Below are 23,320 nucleotides of genomic sequence, written 5' to 3' on the forward strand. Positions count from 1 at the left end.
ATGAGAACACGCGAATATATCACTTATACGTTATTTACTTTTTGACACCAACTTTCAACTACGTATATATACTTTTACAAAACGCATTACCTCAAAAATAAAAAATTAAAATTAGTTCCCGTCTTCAATCAACATATTGATCAATTGTGCCGATAATTATAGAAATGTATTCTGTCTCACATGCATTTCCCTCTCTTGGAAATGTAAGCAGAGAAATCAGTTGAGGTGGCTAGGTAGCTAGCTAATTTCTCTCAACCTATTGTTTATTTGGGATCAGGATTCCGAGCATTCAGGAATATCATAAAATATAACACGGAGTCCCTTTCTTTTGGTGTGGCCAAAAAACTTTTCCAGATAATGCATAGGTTCTTACTGTAGTGTGTCGTGTGATTAACATCTTTGTATCTTCTTGTGGTGGATAACTGACATACGATGAAGTGTCCTAGCTAAGAGAGAGAATTAATCATGGCTGTTTGAATTCAATGTCCTAGCTAGCCAAAAGATGGAATTTTGTGCTCTTGTCCTTGTTGCATTATCCGTCAGAAAAACTTGAGCTAACAATCACATTTTTATCGGTTTTCGACCAAAACCATCGTATTTGATTAACTCTGTTCAATGCCATTTACGCCCTCCCAGACTCCCAGTAAGGGAAATGCTATTCGTAACAGCTTATACAAACACAAAAAAGAATGAAACGCACACGGTTCTTTAGAGGACACCATTAGTAGTACCACAACTTTCTCATACTAATCAATTATAATTGTTCTGTTTTTCAGCCTTCCATTTCATCAACTTCATACCTTCATATAACAAATTTATAAACAAACGGTAACTTAATCCAACACCCACTCTAATTATGCAAACAATATAACTACATAGTATAAGTTGGTATCAAACATAATCTTTAATCGTCATCTTATCATATATGCTATAGAATGACAATGATGGTAATGCTTTAGTTTTATCACGCAATACCAAGCACAACAAAGTCATTTGGTACCGTCGATCAAAATCCTGAGATAGCACATCCCCAGCTTAAATTAACACATATGAGCAGACACACAAAGCACTGCCAGAATAAATTTAGAAAGATGTACAAAAACATGAAACCAAATGGAACAACCACCTGAATCTATTTCCAAGATGAGAGTATCTAAAGTTTCAAACGCACGTTGAAACTTGTTACGAAGCACCTGAAAGATTATACCATGCCATTTGAAAAAGAACCAAGATGAGAGTATCTAAAGTTTCAAACGCGCGTTGAAACTTGTTACGAAGCACCTGAAAGATTATACCATGCCATTTGAAAAAGAACCAAACAGTTTTCAATTCAAAATATCTACCAACCAAGGAGTGCTTTGCAGTGAAATGCAGGAGTTTGGGTACCTTCACTATCCGCAAAGCTACCCCATGTATGGTAACAGATCTTACTCGTCAGTTACTTCAGAAAGAAGGAGACTAATAAAATCATTGCATCTGGTTTTCTTTCTATAGTGAAGCTGTTAGTGAAGAGCTTTAGAATCTTTCATGGCCACATTGCCACCCCCACCCACACTCTGTGAGTCTATTTCCTTAAGCGCAGGTGTCTCTAACTCTAATCATGCAATCCTGGGAAGAAGTTGAAGATGTCTCAAACGAATGGTTAACCCGACATTGCCACCTAAATGGTATTTTCATTTTACAAGTTCATTACAACATGGTAGGCAGTAAAGGCCCTTCAAGCAGTACGCCAGCAAAACAAGTAATCTAATCTAATTGACAAGAACAAAGAAGAAACCACACAACAAACAGGCAGGAAATAAGAGAGGAGCCGGATTCATTAATGTAACAATGTAAGAGTAGGAGAGAGGGCAACATAGGGCAAGAAGTTAAAAAAAAAAGATACCAGAGCCAAAAGAATGAGCAGAGCAGTTTGCAGTTTGTACTTGTGATGGTAACATAATGCAACTAATGTTAATGGTATACACACAGAATCAAAAATCTGCCGGATGTCATCACAGTAGTACTACAGTGATTTAAAGAAAAAGAACAAAAAAAAAAAAATCTAACAAAGGAAAAAAAAAAGTACCGGTGATTCTCCTGAACGAGGGTGAGGGTGTGGCTATGGATGCTAGCTAAGCCTGAGTGCCGCTCAAGGCTTTCATCTGAATGTGGTTGTGGTCGGAGGAGGGGGCAGCGTTGGGCAAGGCCTCATATGAACCCAATCTGCGGATTCCAACAGACTTGGCAACGACGGCGTAGGTGACCATGACAATGAGCAGGACGAACATGACGTGCACCAAGAACACCAGATCCAAAATGGCCACCGCCCTGAACCGGGACTCGTCCAGGTCGCACTTGGTGGAACCCTCCACCGCGTTTACCACGTCCAGCAGCCTGTGGCACCCCTCCGGGATGAACGCCTCCACGTACAGCGACAGCCCAGTCTGCAACACCCACAGCCCCTGCAAGCACATGGCCGCCCCTAACCCCACATCCGCCACGAACACCCTCGGCTGGCACGCCAGAACCGCGCATAGCCCCGACGCCACCGCCGTGATCCGACCGGAAACCGAGTCGCACTTGGCCTGCAGATCCGACGTCTGCACCGACGCCGCCCCCCACGACACCAGCGATTGCAGGTAGAAGAGGGCCGCGGCCAGCCCGAACACCAGATCCGAGGGCAGCGGAAGAACCGATGGGGCACACTCGGAAAGCAGCAGAGCCAGCGTGAGCACCAGAAAGAGGAAGAGGGAGGCCGCGGACTGCAGGGACGTGAATCGGTGGACGGGGGTGCTGCCCTTGAGGAGTGGGTCGGCGTCGAAGGAGGTGAGGGTCTGGTGGACGACGGCGACCAATAGGCAGGCGATTATGGCATAGAGCTGGAGATACCTGAGGCGATGATGAGGAGGAGGATTAAGGTTGGAAGAGGAAGAGGAGAGGGGGAAGGGGTGGTAGGGCTTGGCGGCATAAGACTGTGGAGATTTGAGGTGGTTGCGGGTGGTGGCCACCATGTGGTAGAGTCCCAGTGATACCAATGCGGAGGAAGACATAATCTGGTATACTAGGGCTGCCATTTCTCTCTCTTTCTCTCTCTCTCTCTTTTCCTGCTTATTCTGCTGCTGCTTCAATCCTTAACTCTCTTGAGTCTTGGAGTTTTGAGTCGCGAATCGACTACTTGTTTTCAAATAAATAAATACTCGCAATGAAATAAATAAATAAAAAACGAGGAGGAGGCAGGCCAAAAGCTAAACACAGGCAGTCATCGTTCGACCTCCGCTCCGATCCCAACCAGATCCTAATCAGATGATCCTCCTAATTACTTAGATCCTCAGATCCTGAGAAGCCTATGATATAGAAGCCGACGACCGCTGTAGATGATTCACATAACCTCTGCAAACTCTCCTTCCCAACTCACCCATCTCAATTCTCAAGACTCTTGCGCTGGAAAACGTATGGGGGCCGGGCCACTTTTCTTTATACATGAGCATTTTGGCGCATTGCCAATTGGTGAGGCAACAAGGCATATTTTGCATTTTCTTTAGGTAGATTGTAAAAAGAAAAGTAAAATTATGGCTGTTTTTTATGATTTTAAATATGACAGTGATCACACACTCATTTTTATTTTCACACAATTTTATTTTATTTTAGTTATTGATTTTTTTCAATTTATTCGATCCGACTATCAAAAATTAAGCTATGAAAGTTCAAGGTATTGATTATGGTTTTCGACAAAATTAAATGTCTATAAAATCCAAATATACTTTATAAACTGTTTATAAAAATTCTTTTGTATTCAATAACAATTTGGTTTCAATTCAGTTTGAAAAGTGAAGACTTTTTTATTTTGTGAATTTAGCGAGATTTTATTGTGCATTTTAGGTCATAATAAAGAAAACATTTTAAGGGGTATATTCAATTGAGTATTTTTTTTAACATATGATATTATCTAAACTAAAGGAATAGGGAGTGAGATAAGACTTGCACTGAGCTAGCCATAATAATGTGGTTCAAATTCTTGTTTAACGAGAATCAAACATAAGACATCTCACTTACTAGCTAAAGAAATACCATTAAGTGGCTTGTTCAATTGAGATTAGTCATTTTAAATTTTAATCATGGTATTCAATCAAGATTCTACTACAAATCTAGATTTATTCAATGAAGATTACTTTTAACAAGGCATGTATAGATCGGTGACTGTCATTCCAGCCATGTCAGAGTCGTTATTACGCATCTCTGGAGTTGTGGCCACATGTCTGGATCTTGGGTGGCAGAATCAGTATAATTGGTTACAATGACCTTAGCCATCAAGTCCTAGGTGCTTATGTTCCACTGACACGCGAACAATGAGATCTCAGGGTCGAGTTTAGGGTATCAGGGTGTTAACGCAGGACTTGGATTGTCTGCCCTCTAATTGTGGTGCCCTCCCCGTGCCCTCCTGTTTTTGTGGTCACGGTTAAGCCACGTCAACATTTTATATTACTATTTCTTTTTGTTTTATTATTTTTATAAAAAAATAATATAAAATATTGACGTGGCTTAACCGTGACCACACAAAACAGGAGGGCACGGGAAGGGCACCGAAATAGGAGGGCAGACAATCCAAGTCCGTTAACGCAGGGTCCTTTCTGGCCTCTAGAAACGAGAAGTCCAAGGCACATGGAAAGAAGAGAAAACCAATACCCAAAGGAAGAAATGAGGACTAAGACCTCATGAGGTAAGAGGAGATAACTTTTTGGCACATGCTAGGCAATCTTTGAAGTGCTAGGCAGAGTGCTAGGGTGTTCTAATTAGACGGGACCAAGAGTATCTCCCATCCCACTTTCCATCCCCTCCTACTTTTCTAGCCATTGATTTAATGTTTAGCTATTTTAATGCTTCAGATTTTGTCACTTCACCAACAACTCCAAAGAATCTAAAGCCCAATTTTGCATACTTTTTCTATTGCATTTCCCGCCCCTTCCTATCCATTTCCTGACTTCTTTTTGCTGCCATTCCAGCCCCTAAAGTCATTTTCTCCCGCCTCTTCCACTTAAGATGACTTCACCTTCCGCCGATTCGATATAAGTTTGATCTTCTTACCTTTTGCAACTCTATCCTTATGCCATTTCACACTGCTGCATCTTCATTGGGTCTTCCCAGGTCTGTTTATGTAATTTTCTTTGCTTCTTTTTGCTCTTTTTTGCTATTGGATTTGTATTTTCTTTTTGATAACATGTTGGGGTCCTCATTTTTTTCTTGGCCGTACAATTGGATAATGAAGAGCAAATAACCAATATTTTTGGCGGATGCTAAAATGATAAGTGACTATGGTCATTTTGGAGGCGGCAAAAAGAAGTCAGGAAATGGATAGGAGGAGGTGGGAAAGGCAGCATAAAAAGTATGCAAAATCGGGCTTTAAAGATGCTTTGGAGTTGTTGGTGAGGTGGTAAAATCTAGAGCATTAAAATAACTAAACATTAAATCAATGGCTAGAAAAGTAGGAGGGGATGGAAGGGGATGGAAGGTGGGAGGGGAGACAATCTTGGTCCAATCAAACCACCAGGCCATCAAAGGGGTGCTCTAATTAGACCACCAAACCATGGTGCTCTAATTAGATCGCCGAATCAGGATTCTCTATCAGGACCACCATTGCAGTGCAAGGCTTAGCGGCAAGCATGCAGTGCTAAGGAAGAGTGCTAGACATACAATGCTATGCATGCAGAGTGCTCTACGAACAACCACCTTTCCGAGTGCTCTACAAATAACCACTAGATGAAGTCACGTTGACCAAGACTAAATATTTATTAGACTATATTTGTTGAGTGAATATGAAGATGCCCTTTATGAGTGAACCACGATATATCCTTATGTTCATCTTACTATTGTTTTTTAAAATTATTATATCCTCTAAGTCAACCTTACGATATGTGAGTATCAACCCACACCTGTATGAGTTTGACCCGCAAATTTTAAGCATTAACACAGGGTCCATAGTTTCGATCCCTAGTTTGAGGACCCAAGATCATGTAAGAATCCTATGTGGACTCAACTAGTTAGGATAAAGGAGAAGTAATGGGTTGGTAATACAAATCAAATGGGAGCATTTTTGCTCACCACCATAAACTATGGTGTATGCTTACCATATACCTAATCAATTGACATATGTCAATTCACTTAATCTTGGTTATGTTTTTCAAAATTGAAAAACTAACATTTAATATGAAAGTTAACTAGAGTTAAGTGAAATGACACGTGTCAATTGATTAGGTGTATGGTGAGCATACACCATAGTTTATGGTGGTGAACAAAAATGCTCCCCAAGTCAAATAGAGTTTGAATACGTGTAAAGCTACATCCTATAATTGAGGAATACACTTCCAACATGCGTTTGAAAATAAGCACTAATCACTACTGCTCCATACACGGTTGGGATTGGGTGCAACGGGTGAATAACCAACCCTCCACGATAGATGGAAGTTGGCTACCATTGCATCTATATAAAATGAATTCCCTACTCACAGAGAAAGTGTTCTACGTTCAAGGGGTCTATCACCATTAGAATATAAAGGTCTCTAAGTGAGTAGAAGAGTTCCTTGACAACCACGATGGCTTCGACAGTTATGCTGCACAAATGTGTTCTCCTGAAACTACTGATATGGTACTACTATGGTTGCTTCGACAAGTTTGTCTTCGATCCTTATGTCTGATTGTGGTCTAGGGTTAATGTTAGAATAGGATTTGTTCCAACAGATCATTCCCTAGTTTTGATGGGCATCCTGAATTGCCGATGACCACGTTTATTATGTTTCATATCGGAAACACGAAAACAATCGTCTTCAACACATAAATCACTGCAGCCGCTTGGTCAGTTTTATTGTTGGTTTCCACTATTTACATTTCAGAAAATAGACATCGATATCTCAGGACTCGTACCAAATCCTCACCATATTCACCTTCACCTTCTTTCCATTCGTATTCTCGTGGTCTCATTTCTGGAAGAGAGCTGGAAAGGACATGCATTTTTAATATACGCGAACAAGACAGCTAAACCAAAAACTAGTAATCCACTATTAAAAACAAAAAAAATTACAAAAAGTGAACCCCAGGAACCATAATACAGATAACAAAAACACGCAAAACCGCCGCAAGATAAAAGGAAAGTGAAAAAAGAGACGTTCCAGTTTCCACTCTAATACATGTAAACCTCAACCAAAAGCTGGAGGACATCAGTAAACAAAGAATTGATCAGACAAACAACATTGTCATGCAGAGGCACACAGTGACTATGTATGTATGTACTTGCACATTATATGATAAGGACGATTACGACGATCACGACGACCACGACCAAAACTACCAGCACCCACCAACACTGCAACAGATAATAGACCAACATTGAAGATAAGATACGCTGCTTCAGACAAGAATTTGACAGGAAATAACAAACAGGAGATAATCAGAATCAAATTCTAAGATAACGTAAAATTATTGTGTGGTAGGGTGATCTTGTTCGCAAACTACCCAAACATGTCCTCTACAAAATCTCTGCTACCCCAGACCAGACAGTCTTCTTGCTATTTGTCACTAAACAAAACAAGTGAAAGTTTTGTGTTCGCAATTTTGCTCGTAAATTCCATTTCTTATTGCAACCTAATGTCTTCTTTTCTATATTATGTATCACAGTCTAGATGACTTGATGTGAGGATGCTAATTCCTTTTGTGATAACATTAATTCTCACTTCTTTTTTTAACGTGCACAATTCTAAACACATCCTTTTCCCCTAACAGATCAATCACAAAGAACTAAACACCCTGTATTAATGGTAAGTGGGGTAGATAAGACGTGAAAGTTAACTAGTTTGTTTAATTTATTGTTTACTCCTTACCCATGAGCATCTGGATTTAACTCCTTTGGACGCCTTAGCTAGTTGAACTCTAGCTTGGGTCGTTGCAGCAGAAGAGTTGTCAATGTTTGATTGAATGTCATCTGCAATGATAGAACAATATGCCCGATAAATAAAATAAGAGCAAAAAGCTCCATGAATGCAAAGTGAAAGTGAGCTGTATTACCAATGACTACACCCTGCTCATGGACGAGAACAGCAAGGTCCTTGAAAATTTCACTAGCTTCCCCTATTTGTGCTTCTATGTCTCGAATACCCTGTTCCCTCTCCTCAATGATGGCCTCATTGAAAGCAACCTCATTATCAAGCAAAAGTAACTCCTGCCTGTAGGTGAGGTGTTTGTTCAAAACAGAAATGCGAATCCTTGTAAAACGTGTATCAACCCAACCCATGTGTAAGGGTGTGTGCATGCAAAGATGCTCAAACTATTAACCATACACGGTCAGTTGTCAGCCGAAGTTAAGACTCCCTCCCAATGTACACGATTCATAGAAGCAACTTGAGACTTTGAGCCACTGAAAATACAAAAGATAACTTTGGCCATAGCCATGGGATGGGATGGGAGCTCCAAGTTTTTTAACAATACAAGAGTTAAAAAGTCGAACTGAAGAACGGTAAGCAATATTCAATCATTTTTTCATATGATGAAAAGACAAAAGTGGAAGGTGAAGGGAAGGATGATGTGAAATTGGTAACGAGTCAATGAGAGAAGAAATAATAAAACGAAAAGAAAAAGGACTGGAATGTTAGGCAGAGCAAATGATGTGAATATAGATAGAGAGCATGGAAATGGGTTACCTCTTTTGGTCCTGAAGGAAAGGTTGGCGGTGCTGATCCCTGGTGCTGCCACTGCTAGGTTCCAAATATTCCCCAGAGGCAGAGGCGGAAGCTGCAGAGCTGTTGTCAAAGCAAGCACCAATAAAACAAGGAGAACAAAAACAAACAAGAACAGGAACAAGGTGTGGAGGTAAGCCAATGTCATACATACACACACAAACACAAGTATAAATATTTGAATTAGAAAGGTGATAAGGAGGAGAAATGTAGCAGTAGGGTAGGGGTGGTACGTTGGCAAGGAAGGCATGTAAGTAGACTCGCGCTCAGAGGCGAGCTGTTGAACTTTCTGAAATTCTTGCAATGTGGTCTGGAAATCTCTTGCAAGCTTCGCATCTTCTATCTGCTTACTCGGCTGAAAAATCATCACAACATTTTTTCTTATTATTATTATTATTATTTTTTTGAAATTTGAATTAAATTAGAAAGAAAGAAATGCCTGAAATTGTTGCAGTGTGATTTAGTTTAGTAGATGAAATTCAAAAGGCGGAGGCATGAGTGATGAGAGTGAGTTGAGTGAGTGAGTGAGTGAGTGAGGTAAAGAAAGAAACGCACATTGACATTGGATTGGTGATCAGATTGGGTGAGGGATTTGAGCTTGGCAGACGTATCTTTTACCAGCTCAAGTACGCGTTGCCTCGTGTTGTGCCTGCACTTTGCATTTCCACTCGTTACATTACATAACAATAAGAACACATTAATCATGAACGATTTTGCATAACAGAGAGAGAGAGAGAGAGACGCACAGCTTCTGGCGGTGATCGGGAGTGTCCTTGGCAGTCCCGATGGCATCGACCAGTCGACGGAAAGTGCCGACGGCAGTGTTGATCTGGAATATACCGGCAGCCACCGCCTGAGACGGAAACGCCGATGCCTTCCTTCCCCATCCTCCTCCGCCACTCTGCACATCTTGAAAGCTCATTTCTTCCTTCTGTTTTTTTCTTTCTTTCTTTCTTGTTAATTTCTAATAAGATCAGTTGGGAAGGAGAGGGCGCATCACAGCTTCACAGGACAGCTGCTTGATTGATGAAATAAATTAAATCAAAATTAATAGAGTTAGACTTGGACCAGTGGGATCCATCATCGATCTACGCTCCACGTTTCTCTCTTTCCTACTAATCTATCTGTAACTGTAAAGTGAGCCGTCCTCCAAAACAGAGACAACACTAGAAATATTTTTGCTTTGCTGCCTGGCACTAGCAAATTTGCTCTTAATGTTGGTATTTTCCTTTTCTTTTCAATTCATTAACGTCATAATTTAGTGATGATGCTCCGATCTTTCTCTTAACGTCGGAAGAGGTTCGATTTCTCTCCACCAATTGACTGAAAATTAAATAAAAAGAAATCCATCGCTAATTAGACATCTGACATTTTTCTCCCTTTTTTGTATTTATGTATTTATTTCATTTCATACTTGTAAATTTATTATTTCTAATATGTAAATTGAATAAATTAAATAAAAATTAGATAATGGCATGATTTTATTTCTATACGCATTTGAATTCAATAAATAAATAGATAATTAAATGATAGAATCGAATCAGAAAATTAAAAAAAACCATTTCCTGTAAAAGAATACAAAAGCCACAAAATTAATTTGTGACAGTGGACGACCACATTCTGTAATTTATCTGCATACGTGGCTTCACCTGTCGATTTTATACCCGTCAGTCAACGGCGCACCGCAACCACCAACCAAATGGCAAATACCAAACCAAAGTAGCAAATTAGCAACAGCAAGGAAGAGAAACAAGAGTAATTAGAGACTAGAGAGCACCTCCACCATTTGAAATGATTTCTCTTCTCTATCTCTACTAGTAATAGCAAGTGCAGAACTACTCCACTTTACAGAATTACAGATGAGCATTTAAATTAGTATCTAACTATGCATATACCCTACCAACGGAATGACTGATCCTTCCTTCCGTATACAAATACAAATAGGATTATCGTCGTCGTATGCATGTGTATGGCGTATGCGGATGCATGCATGACAAGAAGAGTGCGTATTTCGCTGCCCCACACACACCTGTTTGTATGTATGCATCTATGCATGTATGATGTATCTCCCTCCACTTGTCTTGCTTACCTAATTCACAAGTAACCTGCAGTGCAGAGTACTGATATAACTTAGACCCATTTGAATAAACCAACCATCAGATCAATTGGTGATGACTTACCAAGTGACTCACGCAGGTATACGGCATCTTGGCTTTACAACAAATTCAGGCAGATATATTTGGCTCTCTCTTTTTACGACCCAATCAATATGCTAATGCTCAAGGCTTCCAAGTACGGCAAAAGGGTTAACAAATCCACTCCATCGTGTACTAGTGTAGTACTAGTCCGTCTTTAAAAAAAAATTGAATTCCTGTCAGTGCCCTAAGACACCTAATACTTTATGAGAGCAGGTAAGGAAGCATGCAGTTCAGCCAAACATTGAAAGATCCAATTCAACAGCTGTTCCCTCGGTAGCTCTAGAAGAAGTTCCGCCTGCAACATGAGACGCAACCAACATGATGATATCGTGACAAAATTTTCTTTTACGAAACTTAGCTCACTTGTCAAAATGTAAAAGAAAATTTAATCATGAAATATGAGATTACCTTGATCTGGTCACCCTCAAAAACCAGAGAGTTTCGGTAGACATCAGAGACCATTGATTCGGTAATCAGCTTGAAGACCTTTTTCTTCATACTTGTTTTCATAAAAAGCATCTTTCCCGAGGCATATATCTTGCTTATTCCAAGATCTGCTGCCATCCTCCTCACATAAAGCTTCTTTAAAAGAATCTCCATGGAGTGTGGCTCCTTTCCATATTGCCTGCGTAAATTCTCAGCATAATGCATCAAACTCCAGATATCTTTCTCAGCAGCTATCTCGGCTTCATGAATTATCTCCATGGGATTCTCCAGATAATTTATGTATTCAGAGGGGAGATGAGGATTTAAATTTAAATCAATCTGAAAAGCACATAAAACACACCCATCAAATACAAATATTCATGCATGTTGTCATCCCAATCTCTTCTAGGAAGTACAGTAGGATGTGTCAAAATTAATCAGCATCTATCCTTGTTCAAGTGTTTATTTTAAGATGCTGAAAGTGATAGTAGAAATACCTCAACGGACCAGTAAGGAACTGAAACTACACGGTGTTCATCAACCTGGCATCAAACAAACAAAACAGCAAGTTTTGAGTTCAAAATTTCACATAAGAACTCAAATTCTAGACTTTGAGTGGGCCTAACGAATGAACAGTTACTACATGTGTGCATTGTTCGAGAGAGGAAGAGAATATATTGAACACCATTTTAGATATTTTGAACCATTTCCATCTCATACATTAATCTTTTATGCAGTTACAGAACAAAAGATATTGCAAATGCAATAATAATAATGACAATAAAACTAGCCAAAATTGCACTTAAAATGGAAACAAGAAGTAAAAGGTAAAATATTGAATCATGTGTGTAAACCTTGGATAGGCTCTCAAAGAGCATTTCAAAGAAGAGATCAATGCCGACATTTCCAACATCCCCTGTTTGTTGCTCACCAAATATGGTACCAAAGCCTCTGATTCCCATGTCCTTCTCTGCAAGTTGGAAACCTTGCCCAAGTTCACAGCATTCCTCAAGAGCTGCAAGTCGCTCCTAGAGCATGACCACAATGATTGCTACTTTAAACACTCCAAAGTAACCACAGACAAGTAAATCTAGAGCAAAGTAGATAATTGCCTTTAAACTGTATCTAACATAGCATGCAATCATGAAAAACAAGTGCTAAATATCATGAAGGGTAACACAAGTAGTTACAAAAATGTATACAATATTCTATAAGGGAGAAGAAGTACCAGCGCTTGATCAGTTAGCAGTGACTTCTCTGGATAGAACAAGTATGCATGAGCTTCCTTATCTGCCCGGCCTACCCTTCCCCGCAACTACTACCATTTATGCATTTAATGAAACAAAAAAGAACACAGTAAGTAAAATGGATTAGGGGTTGGAGAAGCTCAGGTACCATTACATTCTCCTGTTTAATAATTGAAAAGCACTTAAAATAACCATAATAACAATTTCAAATGTTAGTATTCCTTATATGTTGCACCATTTGGAAACATATAAAGAAAGAAGAAAGAATAAGACCTGGTACAACTGCGCTAAGCCAAATTGTTGAACATCCTGAATTATGATGGTGTTTGCATTCTGAATGTCAAGCCCACTTTCTACTATATTAGTGCATATAAGAATCTTGATTTCACCTTGTGCAAAATTCTCCATGGTTTCCTCCAGCTGCTTTGAATATTGCTGAAAAAATATGCAGATATAATTACTGACATGCAGAAAAAGAAACTCAAATGAGCAAATCCCTTTATAAGTTGTAACAAATGATGCATACAACTTGACAAAAAAAAAATGATGCATACGAAGAACTTTCTTGTTCAAATCCTGATGCATCCTCAATTTCCCTAATTCTTAAAATTTCATCACATAGTGGTTTCCTTTGGAGATACCAAATGCCAAAGCAAGAAAGAAAATACCTTCCCATGTGCAATAGCTATTTCAACATTAGGAAATGACTGTTCAAGAAAGTCCATCACTTCTTCAAGTCCTGCATCATAAGAACAGAAGTGAAATATGTATCAGCCATCAAGAGAACCAAAAGTTTATGTGGGAAAACATTCTTGAATTTCCTCTAATTAGACTGTTATTCAGTAATGGAATTTTTTTTGTTCTTTAGACATGTAAGCCAAATGAACCTAGAACCACGAACAAGGCAGTCCTCATTTACTCTACAAGTTAACAGGCTCACAAAATAGTGACATATGCATGTAGTCATTGATAAAACTGAAAAGAAACAATACAGACACTACTACCGAGCAACATCATGACAAAGAAATTTGTGCTTAGCGTTTGTAAGAGTATTAAAAAGCATAGATCATCATTCAATGAGGTTACCTTTAATGCGAGGCAATACATAAAACACTTGGCCTCCTCTGTCCAGCTCATGCTTAATTGCTGATAAAACCTTTTCTTTACTGTATGCAGAAAGATGGGATTTGATAGGGACCCTTTCTGGTGGTGGAGTTGAAATCAAACTGAAAAATTGAAGAATACATAATTACAGCAGCACCAAATTAAGGGACTGGCATTACGCAAGAACTACGGCAAAGATAAGTCATTACCAAGTATCACAGAACAAATTGAAATGGGCATCTAGATCTAGAGATCTCTATAAGTCCAAAGACAAGTCATTACCTAACATCACGGAACCCAGTCAAGGCTAAATACAGGGTTCGTGGTATAGGTGTTGCAGAAAGAGTAAGAACATCAACCGATGTTTTGAAAGAAGCAATCTTCTCCTTTTGTTTGACGCCAAACCTCTATTTAGCAGAAAGAAAGTGCATGCTTTTAGACAAAGAAAGAAGATTATGTAGGTACTAGGAGAGAATCTAATTTGTTGCAGATAGCAGATTCGATGACAAACCTGTTCTTCATCAACCACTAACAAACCCAGATTACTATACACAACACGACTTCCAAGAAGCGAGTGAGTCCCAACAATTATGTCCAATTGCCCCTTTTTAATCATGTCCAAATGCCCCTCCTTTTCTGCTTTGGTCTACATGCCATAACGGTTGTGATCAGTTTAAGACTAAAGGGAGCAGTTTGAAAATTCCAGAATGCATAAGATGTGATACCCAATAAGTATAGTATGTAAGAAAAAGACTTGGGTTACCTGAAACCTGCTGAGAAGTCCAACCTTGACGTCGGGGTAGATAGAAAACCGGTCTGCAATAACATCAAAATGTTGCTTGGCCAAAACAATAGTGGGTGCGAGAACCATAGCTTGCTTCCCTGCAGAAACTACACAGAAGATGGCACGCAGGGCAACTTCGGTTTTGCCAAAGCCAACATCTCCACAAATTAAGCGGTCCATTGGGGTTTCTCTGGCGGTTAGATCTTTGTGAACATCAATGAAAGCCTGCTGTTGATCAGGGGTGGGTTGAAAAGGAAACTGAGAAACAAAGTGAGTCATGGCAGAAGTGAGTGGGTAGGGAGGGCGTCTTTGTTTGAGTCTGTGAAGATACAGCTCCATCAAATCAACAACCATTTTCTGAATGGCAATCTTTCCTTTGGTCTTTCTTTTCTCCCAGACACTGGTGTCACTCAATTTGCTCAACGTGCGAGGCCTTTTCGTTTCGTTCGGCCTGAAACAAAACATACAGATTATAAGTTAACGTATCGTTTTTTGGTTGGTTTGTTTGTTTTGTGGAATGAATTCATGAGATTGAAAAGGAAGAAAGACAGAAAGGAAGGAAAACGTACAGATTATAACGATAGAGCAAGCGAGAGGCCTGCTTGACAGGAAGCTTAGCCATGCCATCGGCATACTCGATGAAGACGTATTCAATGGAGTCAGTCTTGGAAGCGGAATTGAAATTGGGACTAGTACTGTCTAACTTAATCCCAACGAATCGACCAATGCCGACCTTCTTATGGACGACGTAGTCCCCAGAACGAAGAGTGTAGGGGTCCACCTTGTAACCAACATCGCCTCGGAGCTTCTCGAGGCCCCTCTGCTGCTGCTGCTTCACCATCTCTATGTACTTATCCGCCTCCTCCGATTCCATCACCGTTCTCGTTCCCGAGCCCTCTCTCTTGCTTTGCTCCCGCCGAATCCTCTCGTTCAGAATGGATATGTCGTCGCCCTCTGCCGAATCCTCTCTCTTCCCCGATTTAGGTTTCCACTGCTGTTCCGTGCTTTGGGTGTGGGTGTGAGTCTGGGCGGTGTAGACAGCGTTGGGCACCCAGCAAACCAGTCCTCTTCTTCCGAGTCCGACTCTGCAACAAAAGTTGGCCCCGGGACACGGCGGCACCCTCAGCCCTCGAATTGCCGAGCTAGAGTTTAGGGCGGGGATTGGGAGGAGCAACGCCATTTTTTGATCCCTGCAGAGCGACCCTTCAGTGGATAAAGTTGAGAGGTTTTAGAGGGGTTTTACAGTTTTACTTTCACCATTCGTTTTTTCACTTTTGCTGCTGCTTTTGCAATTGCATTGCGAACAATATGAGAGTTGAGATAAGTGAGTCATCGACTCAATTCAATGGCAGGCATTTGATATGTGGAGTGGAAGATTATTATTATTATTATTATTATTATTATTATTATTTTGTCAAATGGAGTGGAGGATATGTGCCCACGCCATGCCACCCAGTCCCACACACACTGACTGAGACTCAACACCAGATATTTCTATTTTTGGGCCATTTGCCTTCTTGTTGTTGGTAATGGACCTTGGTGGGCTTACAACTTTCCCAACAAACACAGCACTGTTTCCTTTTTTTAAGATTTTTTTTTTTTAACAAACTATACTATTTATAGTACACTAAGGAGAGAGAATGAGCTTAATCTCATAATACGATAGCAATAATGTAATCCATATATGTTTTTAGCAAGAATCGAACCTAAGACAGCTCACTTACAAGTGAAGAGTAATATCACTAGACCATAGTATTAAATGATTTTTTTATAAGATTTTTATCACCTTTTATTTTTGGGAACTTTAACGAAAAGCTCATAGTACTGTTCACTTTAACGAAAAACCACATTTTTATACTAAAAAGTCAATTATGATACTATTCACTTTATCCTTGATTTTATCTTTATTGTTAAAACTTAAAGTTTTCAAATCTTTTTCATTAGTTTTCCTTTTATTTTTTTGCCAACTCATCAGTTTGATTTTTTATGTTTCAAGTTCGTCAATTTAGTCCTCTTATCTAGTGTCCTCCACTTGACACAATGTGATTGGCTTTGTGGGTTCCACAAATGTCCACACAAGTATCCTAACAAATATTTTAACAGAATATAACGACAATGACTACATTGATTAGTAAGATAATAGATAAACACTAAACGGATGAGTTTGAAACATAAAAGGATCAAACTAATGAGTTGGTAAAGATAAATGATCAATTGTGATAATAAAAAAATAAAAATAAAAACTTTCTTCTATAAAAGGTCTTTCCAACTGAAAAAAGAAGAAGAAGAAGATGATGATGATATACCAAACCGTTCCATTTTAAGCTTTTCAAAGTGGTTTATGTGAGCTTGAGTCTTGTATTTAGAAACCATGCTATTTAAGTTGGGTTTATAGCACTAATTTTGTAGTTGTGTGAGTTTTAAAAGTTCCGAGAGCCATAATCAGATTCAAAGTTTTCAGCCCACCCTGTAGAATCTTAATCAACCATCTCCCTCAGTTATCTTCCTTTGTAGACTAGTAAGCAAATTCATCTATTTTTTACATATAACAAAAAAGATTTGTAACTTAAACCGAACAAAACAATAGTTCAGAAAGTTTATTACCAATGATGGAGGAGAGATTTGAGGGATACATTACGGCCCAGACTACTACAGGAGGCAGCAATGGGGAATTTTTTGTAATGGGCAAAAGCCTGATGGAGCAATGTCGCGTGAAGGTAGAAGATCTACAAGTCATGAACTTCTTTTTCCGGAGAAGAAGCAATGACAATATCTTGAGAATAAGTATCGGCTAACTCTGTGCCCGCAGTCGCGGTAATACAGAGGATGCAAGTGTTATCCCAAATAATTGGACGTAAAGCGTTTGTAGGTGGCTTTTTAAGTCCGCTGTCAAATCCCATAGCTCCACCGCCTAGTGGCTCTGGGGAAGTCAGAATAGGAGAGCACTCATCTTGGGTGGGTTTACTACTTAGATGTTTTCAGCAGTTATTCGCTCCGCACTTGGCTACCCAGCGTTTACCGAGGGCACGATAACTGGTACACTAGAGGTGCATCCTTCTCGGTCTTCTCGTACTAGAAAAACCCTGAAACACAAAGTTGATGGCTCCATCGAGATGGCTCGTAGCGTGGAGAAATGCTTCACACAAACCTATAACATCGATTATCTCGAGACGTTTGCTCTTGTGGCCAAACTAAACTCAACTTTGTACGAATCATTTTGTCAGTTACAGCTAACAGATTTTAACCACTGCATCAGCTCGATGTCAAAAGGGCCTTTCTTCATGGAGACCTCCACTAAGTTTTTGAGCTCAGGGGGAGGAATGGAAAGTTTTCAAGTGAAAAAGGTGATATATGGTCTCAAGTAGTCTCCTCAGCCATGACTAAGTGATCCTAATCACATTGGACCTAGTGCCCAAGTGGTTTGGCCAATAATGGGTCAAGAAATATTGAATGGTGATGTACGGGGGGGGGGGTTTCTGAGGAATACAAATAACCTATGGGTTTTTTTTTTTTTTTTCAAATTTGGCTAGCATCTGTAATAACTAGTGAATTACAACTCTATTGTATTGCAATTGGTGCATTGGTCTTTGCTGCCTTAATACTTTTTGTTGGTTGGTTCGATTATCACAAAACTGTTACGAACTAATGAGAAATTTTATTTGAACCCAATTATCGTCTCACACCCAACTAATAAATTCTCACTACTAAACTTTTAAATTTGCCCTTAAATGACTGGAAAAAACAAAAACAAAAAAACAAAACTAAGAAACTCAGAAATCACCGACTATCAACAATACTCTCTACATCCTGTCTCCCGTTCTCTGTGAACTCAACCCAAGCACCAGTGACACTTTCCGTCGACGTCACCAACGACCACGATCCCCTCTTCTCTTTACCCTTGCCAAAAAAAAAAATTAGAATGTTTAGCAGTCGTCGCTGTCGACAATGGCACCGCTATATGTTAGCCTTATAAGGTTATACAATTAAAACACAATCGAATGAGTGACTGACCTGATTCCAACAGCGGCCATGGAATTCGAACACGAAAACAGGCAGGGCACGGCAACACCAAGATCTTCTATAAACTCCTAGCCGAATACAACTACTTTATGGGAAGCATTATGTTGTGTGTTCTAGGGCTTATAGGGACCGGTGTTTTTATATAGGCTAAAAGCTAGGGTTTCCATCCATAAAGGAAACCTAAACTTACTTTATTAGCCTCCAAGTCAAGTATCATAATCATATTCAATTAAGGATTCCATCAATCCTATTTCCAATATAAGACACCTTATATAGGACTGATATCTTTAAGAGATCAAATCACAATTAACATTATTCTCCAATATTACATTCCTATTACATGTAGTAGACCACTTAAAGGTTGATTTATATTGGATAAATCCAACATTCTCCCACTTGGTCTACAAAATGTAATATTCACGTTTATACTTGAGATTGGAGACTAATGTCACTTTAGTGGCCATGTAAGAGTGATTACATCTCGTCCTTAATGCAATTTCTGTCAAATGCATTTCTTAACATGGAACTAACAAGGTTGTAAGGTTGACACAACCCAGAACCTTCATAATCACACATGCTAAGATCCTCATTCACATGAAACACAAATTATGATCAAGAGATGAAACTTTAAATAAACTTTAAATTAACCAAAATGTCTTACTTTATATCATCTCAGGTCCACTTTATTGTAACTCACAAGTTACACTTTATGCTTCTTCGAAGCCTTAAATCTGCCAATGCAAATATCCTTCATCTAATGAAACCACCATAACCTGCAGGTCTGAATACATCTCCAAAACAATCATGCATCACTTTCATTAGATCAGTAATAATACAAACAATGTTTGTAGCCAACGGACACAACTGAAAATACCAAATAGGCACATGTCCAAGTAAAATATCCCGAAAACTTCATAAAACAAATTAATTCAACACTTGTGAGCAAGATGAATTAATATGTTTCTGACACTGATCTATGCACCATACCAGTTACTTTCATAGTGATTTCCAACACCTGCGGGCAAGATGGAAATCCTCACAACTGAGGTAGTACATAAACCATGTCATGCCATTTAATATGCAATTTGATAACAATTTGATATCTTATATATATTTTATCAGATGATTGACTAGCACACGAAAAAATGTGACTTAATGAATCCAACTGGAGATTAAAATGAATACATGGATTCTATACATACCTTATAGGTCATCTGCAACTGTAAGGCATTACTAACACGAAAACTCAAACTCCCACTGATCTGCAACATCGTTACTTAATTTGCAAATCAATACTTAAATCATACTTTTGAAAATATGCCTTTGGGAGTAGCCTTACTTAGTCAATGAATGCGTATTACCTCAATGAAAGGTACAACTGAGCTTGAAAGCATTCACTGCTGTTACACAAAACATGTATCCAACAACCATCTTATATGTATTAATAAGTCCACATTTATGCTAAGTCCTTATGAGCCCCAAAATAAATGATCAACCAAGAAATCCAAATGATTGCAAGTAATAGAAAATGTACGCATATACCAAGTATCCATTCGTGCAACTTAAACATATTATAGACATTCAAGTAACACAAATTCATGGAAGATAGAATAATGCTTTAATAGATTCATGCAAGTCCACTTAGTGCTCAAAATTTTAGAACAACTCCCACTAAGTTTTCAGAGTTTATACTTGCAAATAAGTTAATGAGTGTGAAGCCCAATTTTCGTTCACTAATTCTCCCACTTGGGCAAACACTCGTTAATATATTCTTTCAAAGATGTTCCTAAAGAAAATTGCTCTATATTTTAGACATAATAAAATAGACATCTCAACCAACATAAAGTTGTCAAACAGAATTTCAGCAACGAGTTACACTTACTTTAGAATTAATCATAATTAATTTATAAGCTTGATTGCTACCAAATTTATACTAATCAAAATAGACATACTAATCTTCATAAAATAAAAATACAGAGCCGTTTTGGATCACAATAGTAGTCTAAAGTCACGTCTCAAAAGACCAACACAATCTGCCAGTAAAACTGTCTATACGATCATGGGTTACTAGTAAATTCACCATAATTAACATACATGGCAGAAAATTACGAAAATTCGCAGACACATAGTAGACATTTATCTGTTGAACATATCCAAAATTCAGGTCATTTGGTGACCATTAGACGTGTCATTCATCCGATTTAAATCAAGACACGCAATCTGCCAGAAACAATTATGTGCATCTATCATGAATTTATGCATCCATAACAAATTCAATTTCATATCATTTCAATTTCAATGTCCAAAGGAAACTTTAGTAGTCAAATTTCATCCTCTAAACAGACATCATAGTTCAAATTGAAAAGATTTACAAGCATAAGACTTAAACAATGCGTACCTTAGCAATCCTTGATTAACCTTCATGGGTCCAATACTTTGCATCAACTAGTCTCGTAAAGAGATACAAAATACATCATGATGCAACCGATTTCCATGCCTTCAAACCACAACCTTTTATGGGGCTCATTGTGGAAATATTTGTCCCTAATGGCATGGAACTTTATCCCAATTAACTTCATGAAACTAAATTAATTTACACCTGTGGGCAAGAAAATTAACTAGTTTCTAGTACTAGATTTTATGTCACAAAAGTTCCTTCATGAAAAACTTCAACACCTGTAGGCAAGATGAAGGTTTTCACAACTTCTGTGAAATAAAACTCATACTATGCCATCTTAATTAAACTAAAAGAAGTAATCCACACCTGTAGGCAAGAAGATTATCCCTTTTATTCTAATTAAGATGCAAAATTGACCGAAGTAACTCAAAAACACAGTTTCATCGACAACTAAGCCGTTGCAGCTTGCTTAGTTGAAAGGGCACAGTTTCATCGTCAACTAAGTCGTTGCGGCTTGCTTAGTTGAAAGGGCATTGATCAACTCCGCCCTGAAACGATACAAGAAGTCACATGGATTAATTAACTGTAAGTGACAAAATTATGATAACCTGATTCGAGTTTTGAGTCTTGCCAACAAATGGCACTAATTCCTTCATGACTCCCTTTGACATTAAATTAATCTCAAGAAACCTGACAGCATACTTGAAAGAGATTAATCACATATAGAACAAATTTTATTCCACCAAAAGAATGTCAATACTTATCATTATGGAGTCAATTGTTTGAAATAGAAATACTTTATGTAATGCAAAAGAACAATACATTCCTTTAATTTAAAAACTAAATTGCTCAAATGTTTTCTTAAGTCAAACGGGTTCCTTTTCTTTTGTACCTTTCTTTCCGTAATACAAGGCTCCTAAAACATTAGCATCAAAATCGTGCATTAGCCTTGTAAATACCAAATTAAATAAAGGAACTACCAAAATTCTTTTCTTCCAAAAGAAACATCTCCAATACATGCCATACATTAGCCTTGATTAATTTCTTTTCTTCTCCCCTTATGGCACATAAAAATTGATTGATTAAAGCATTGTTTAAATTCTTTAGGCATGGGAAAAACTAATAAACTATAAACAAGTTTGAAGACTTATGCTTATCAATTTAGTCACATGCTCTGAATGAAATACATACCTTATGCCTTCATATGTTCACCACTTCTTTATAAACATATTTATAATCACATGACCAACCACAATTCTCAAATAAATAGTTAAAATACAAATGAGAATTGTCACATAATTACTACAAACCTTATTCACTTGTATTATACCCTTATTCTTGTCATTGGATGCTTTCTATCATTCTCAGTCAATCCATAAGTTATGCATTAGTCATGTACAATTAAATGACTATACTGAGATAGGAAAGCAAAATTGTAGACAAAACTAATTTGATTAGTCATGCAAATTCCGCATGGAGTTAATATCATTATAAACTGTACTTGAATTAATCCCCCATCATGCTTAGTATACTGCATTACTAATCAACACATTTGTGTTAGGACAACCCAATCCCTTTAATAAAACATGCCATATGTCCATTTTAGTTATTACCCATGAAAAACAGAGCAATAGACTTACTCTTGTACTAATGCCGAAACACCCAGACTATTTGTACAAAATATAGTCTCAAACAATAAAATAATTTATGCATTTTTACATATGCTTCTCCGCATGTTTACCATATACATACCATTTAGATACTGGTGTCATGATAATTTTACACATGCAATGTGAACTTCTAGATACATAATTGGCTTTAGAAAATTACGTATACTTAGCTTGATCAAACAATTGCTGGCACTTATGCAATTGCAATTCATGGCAAACAATATTAGTCCTTATTCAAATGGATAACAAAGGCAATAAAGATTTGGAGTTTAAGAAGTAATTCCAAAAACCTTATAAGGTATGTAATTATATTTTGAGGGGTGCTTAGTGTCCCCTTGTTGCCTTTCCACCCTGGAAGCAGTGACTGGAGCTGCTGGGACCAGCCAATAGGCTCACTCATGCATATTACTAACGAAAAGCCACGAACAAGCAAGATATATATGCACTTTTATATGCATGCATCTTGGCATATCTTAAAAAATCTACTTTTCCCTCGTTCTGTATGCCACTTATATGCATAATTAATCATGTTCAAAACATATATTTTCTCTTTGTTTTGATAACCAAGTTTAAAACTTAATAGTCAAAACTAACCATATGCATGATCAACTAATTAATTCGCAATTGACACATATAATGATCAATATTGTTTGCTTTGATAGGAGACTTTACCGAGCTTGTTGACTTGAGATGCTTCATAGTCTTCCTTGGCAAGATTAGTACAGAAGTACATATTTCTATATGCTTACAAAATTGACAACAACGTTAGCC

General features: G+C 38.2%; 3 protein-coding genes across 5 annotated transcripts; all 3 read right to left on the reverse strand.

Annotated features, from left to right (window-relative positions):
* Positions 1–111: 111 nt before the first annotated feature.
* LOC114819136 (uncharacterized) lies at positions 112–3,514 on the reverse strand. Of its 3 annotated transcripts, none has more exons than XM_029097360.2 (2): positions 2,069–3,514; positions 112–800 (listed from the first exon to the last, which is right to left on the reverse strand). In XM_029097360.2, exon 1 carries the CDS (start codon positions 3,054–3,056, stop codon positions 2,115–2,117), a length of 942 nt encoding a protein of 313 aa, XP_028953193.1. In that variant the 5' UTR covers positions 3,057–3,514; the 3' UTR covers positions 112–800; positions 2,069–2,114. The 3 variants fall into 3 exon arrangements, with proteins under 3 accessions (XP_028953193.1, XP_028953192.1, XP_028953191.1); XM_029097359.2 differs by lacking the exon at positions 112–800 and adding an exon at positions 1,003–1,608; XM_029097358.2 differs by lacking the exon at positions 112–800 and adding an exon at positions 1,003–1,660.
* A 2,368-nt stretch (positions 3,515–5,882) lies between these two features.
* Positions 5,883–9,624, reverse strand: LOC103425759 (syntaxin-22-like). The gene is made up of 10 exons (XM_070816991.1): positions 9,449–9,624; positions 9,258–9,351; positions 8,936–9,057; positions 8,667–8,765; positions 8,035–8,192; positions 7,844–7,951; positions 7,264–7,375; positions 7,055–7,180; positions 6,898–6,967; positions 5,883–5,909 (listed from the first exon to the last, which is right to left on the reverse strand). Exons 1-10 carry the CDS (start codon positions 9,622–9,624, stop codon positions 5,883–5,885), a joined length of 1,092 nt encoding a protein of 363 aa, XP_070673092.1.
* Positions 9,625–10,409: 785 nt separating this feature from the next.
* Positions 10,410–15,824, reverse strand: LOC103425758 (ATP-dependent DNA helicase At3g02060, chloroplastic). Its single transcript, XM_008363857.4, has 13 exons — positions 15,031–15,824; positions 14,441–14,912; positions 14,189–14,323; positions 13,960–14,084; positions 13,660–13,799; positions 13,242–13,312; positions 12,847–13,008; positions 12,555–12,641; positions 12,181–12,354; positions 11,824–11,868; positions 11,309–11,665; positions 10,883–11,195; positions 10,410–10,807 (listed from the first exon to the last, which is right to left on the reverse strand). Exons 1-12 carry the CDS (start codon positions 15,639–15,641, stop codon positions 11,094–11,096), a joined length of 2,481 nt encoding a protein of 826 aa, XP_008362079.3. The 5' UTR covers positions 15,642–15,824; the 3' UTR covers positions 10,410–10,807; positions 10,883–11,093.
* Between the last annotated feature and the right edge of the window lie 7,496 nt (positions 15,825–23,320).

This window comes from Malus domestica, chromosome 17, assembly GCF_042453785.1.
Source record: "Malus domestica chromosome 17, GDT2T_hap1".
NCBI lineage: Eukaryota > Viridiplantae > Streptophyta > Magnoliopsida > Rosales > Rosaceae > Malus > Malus domestica.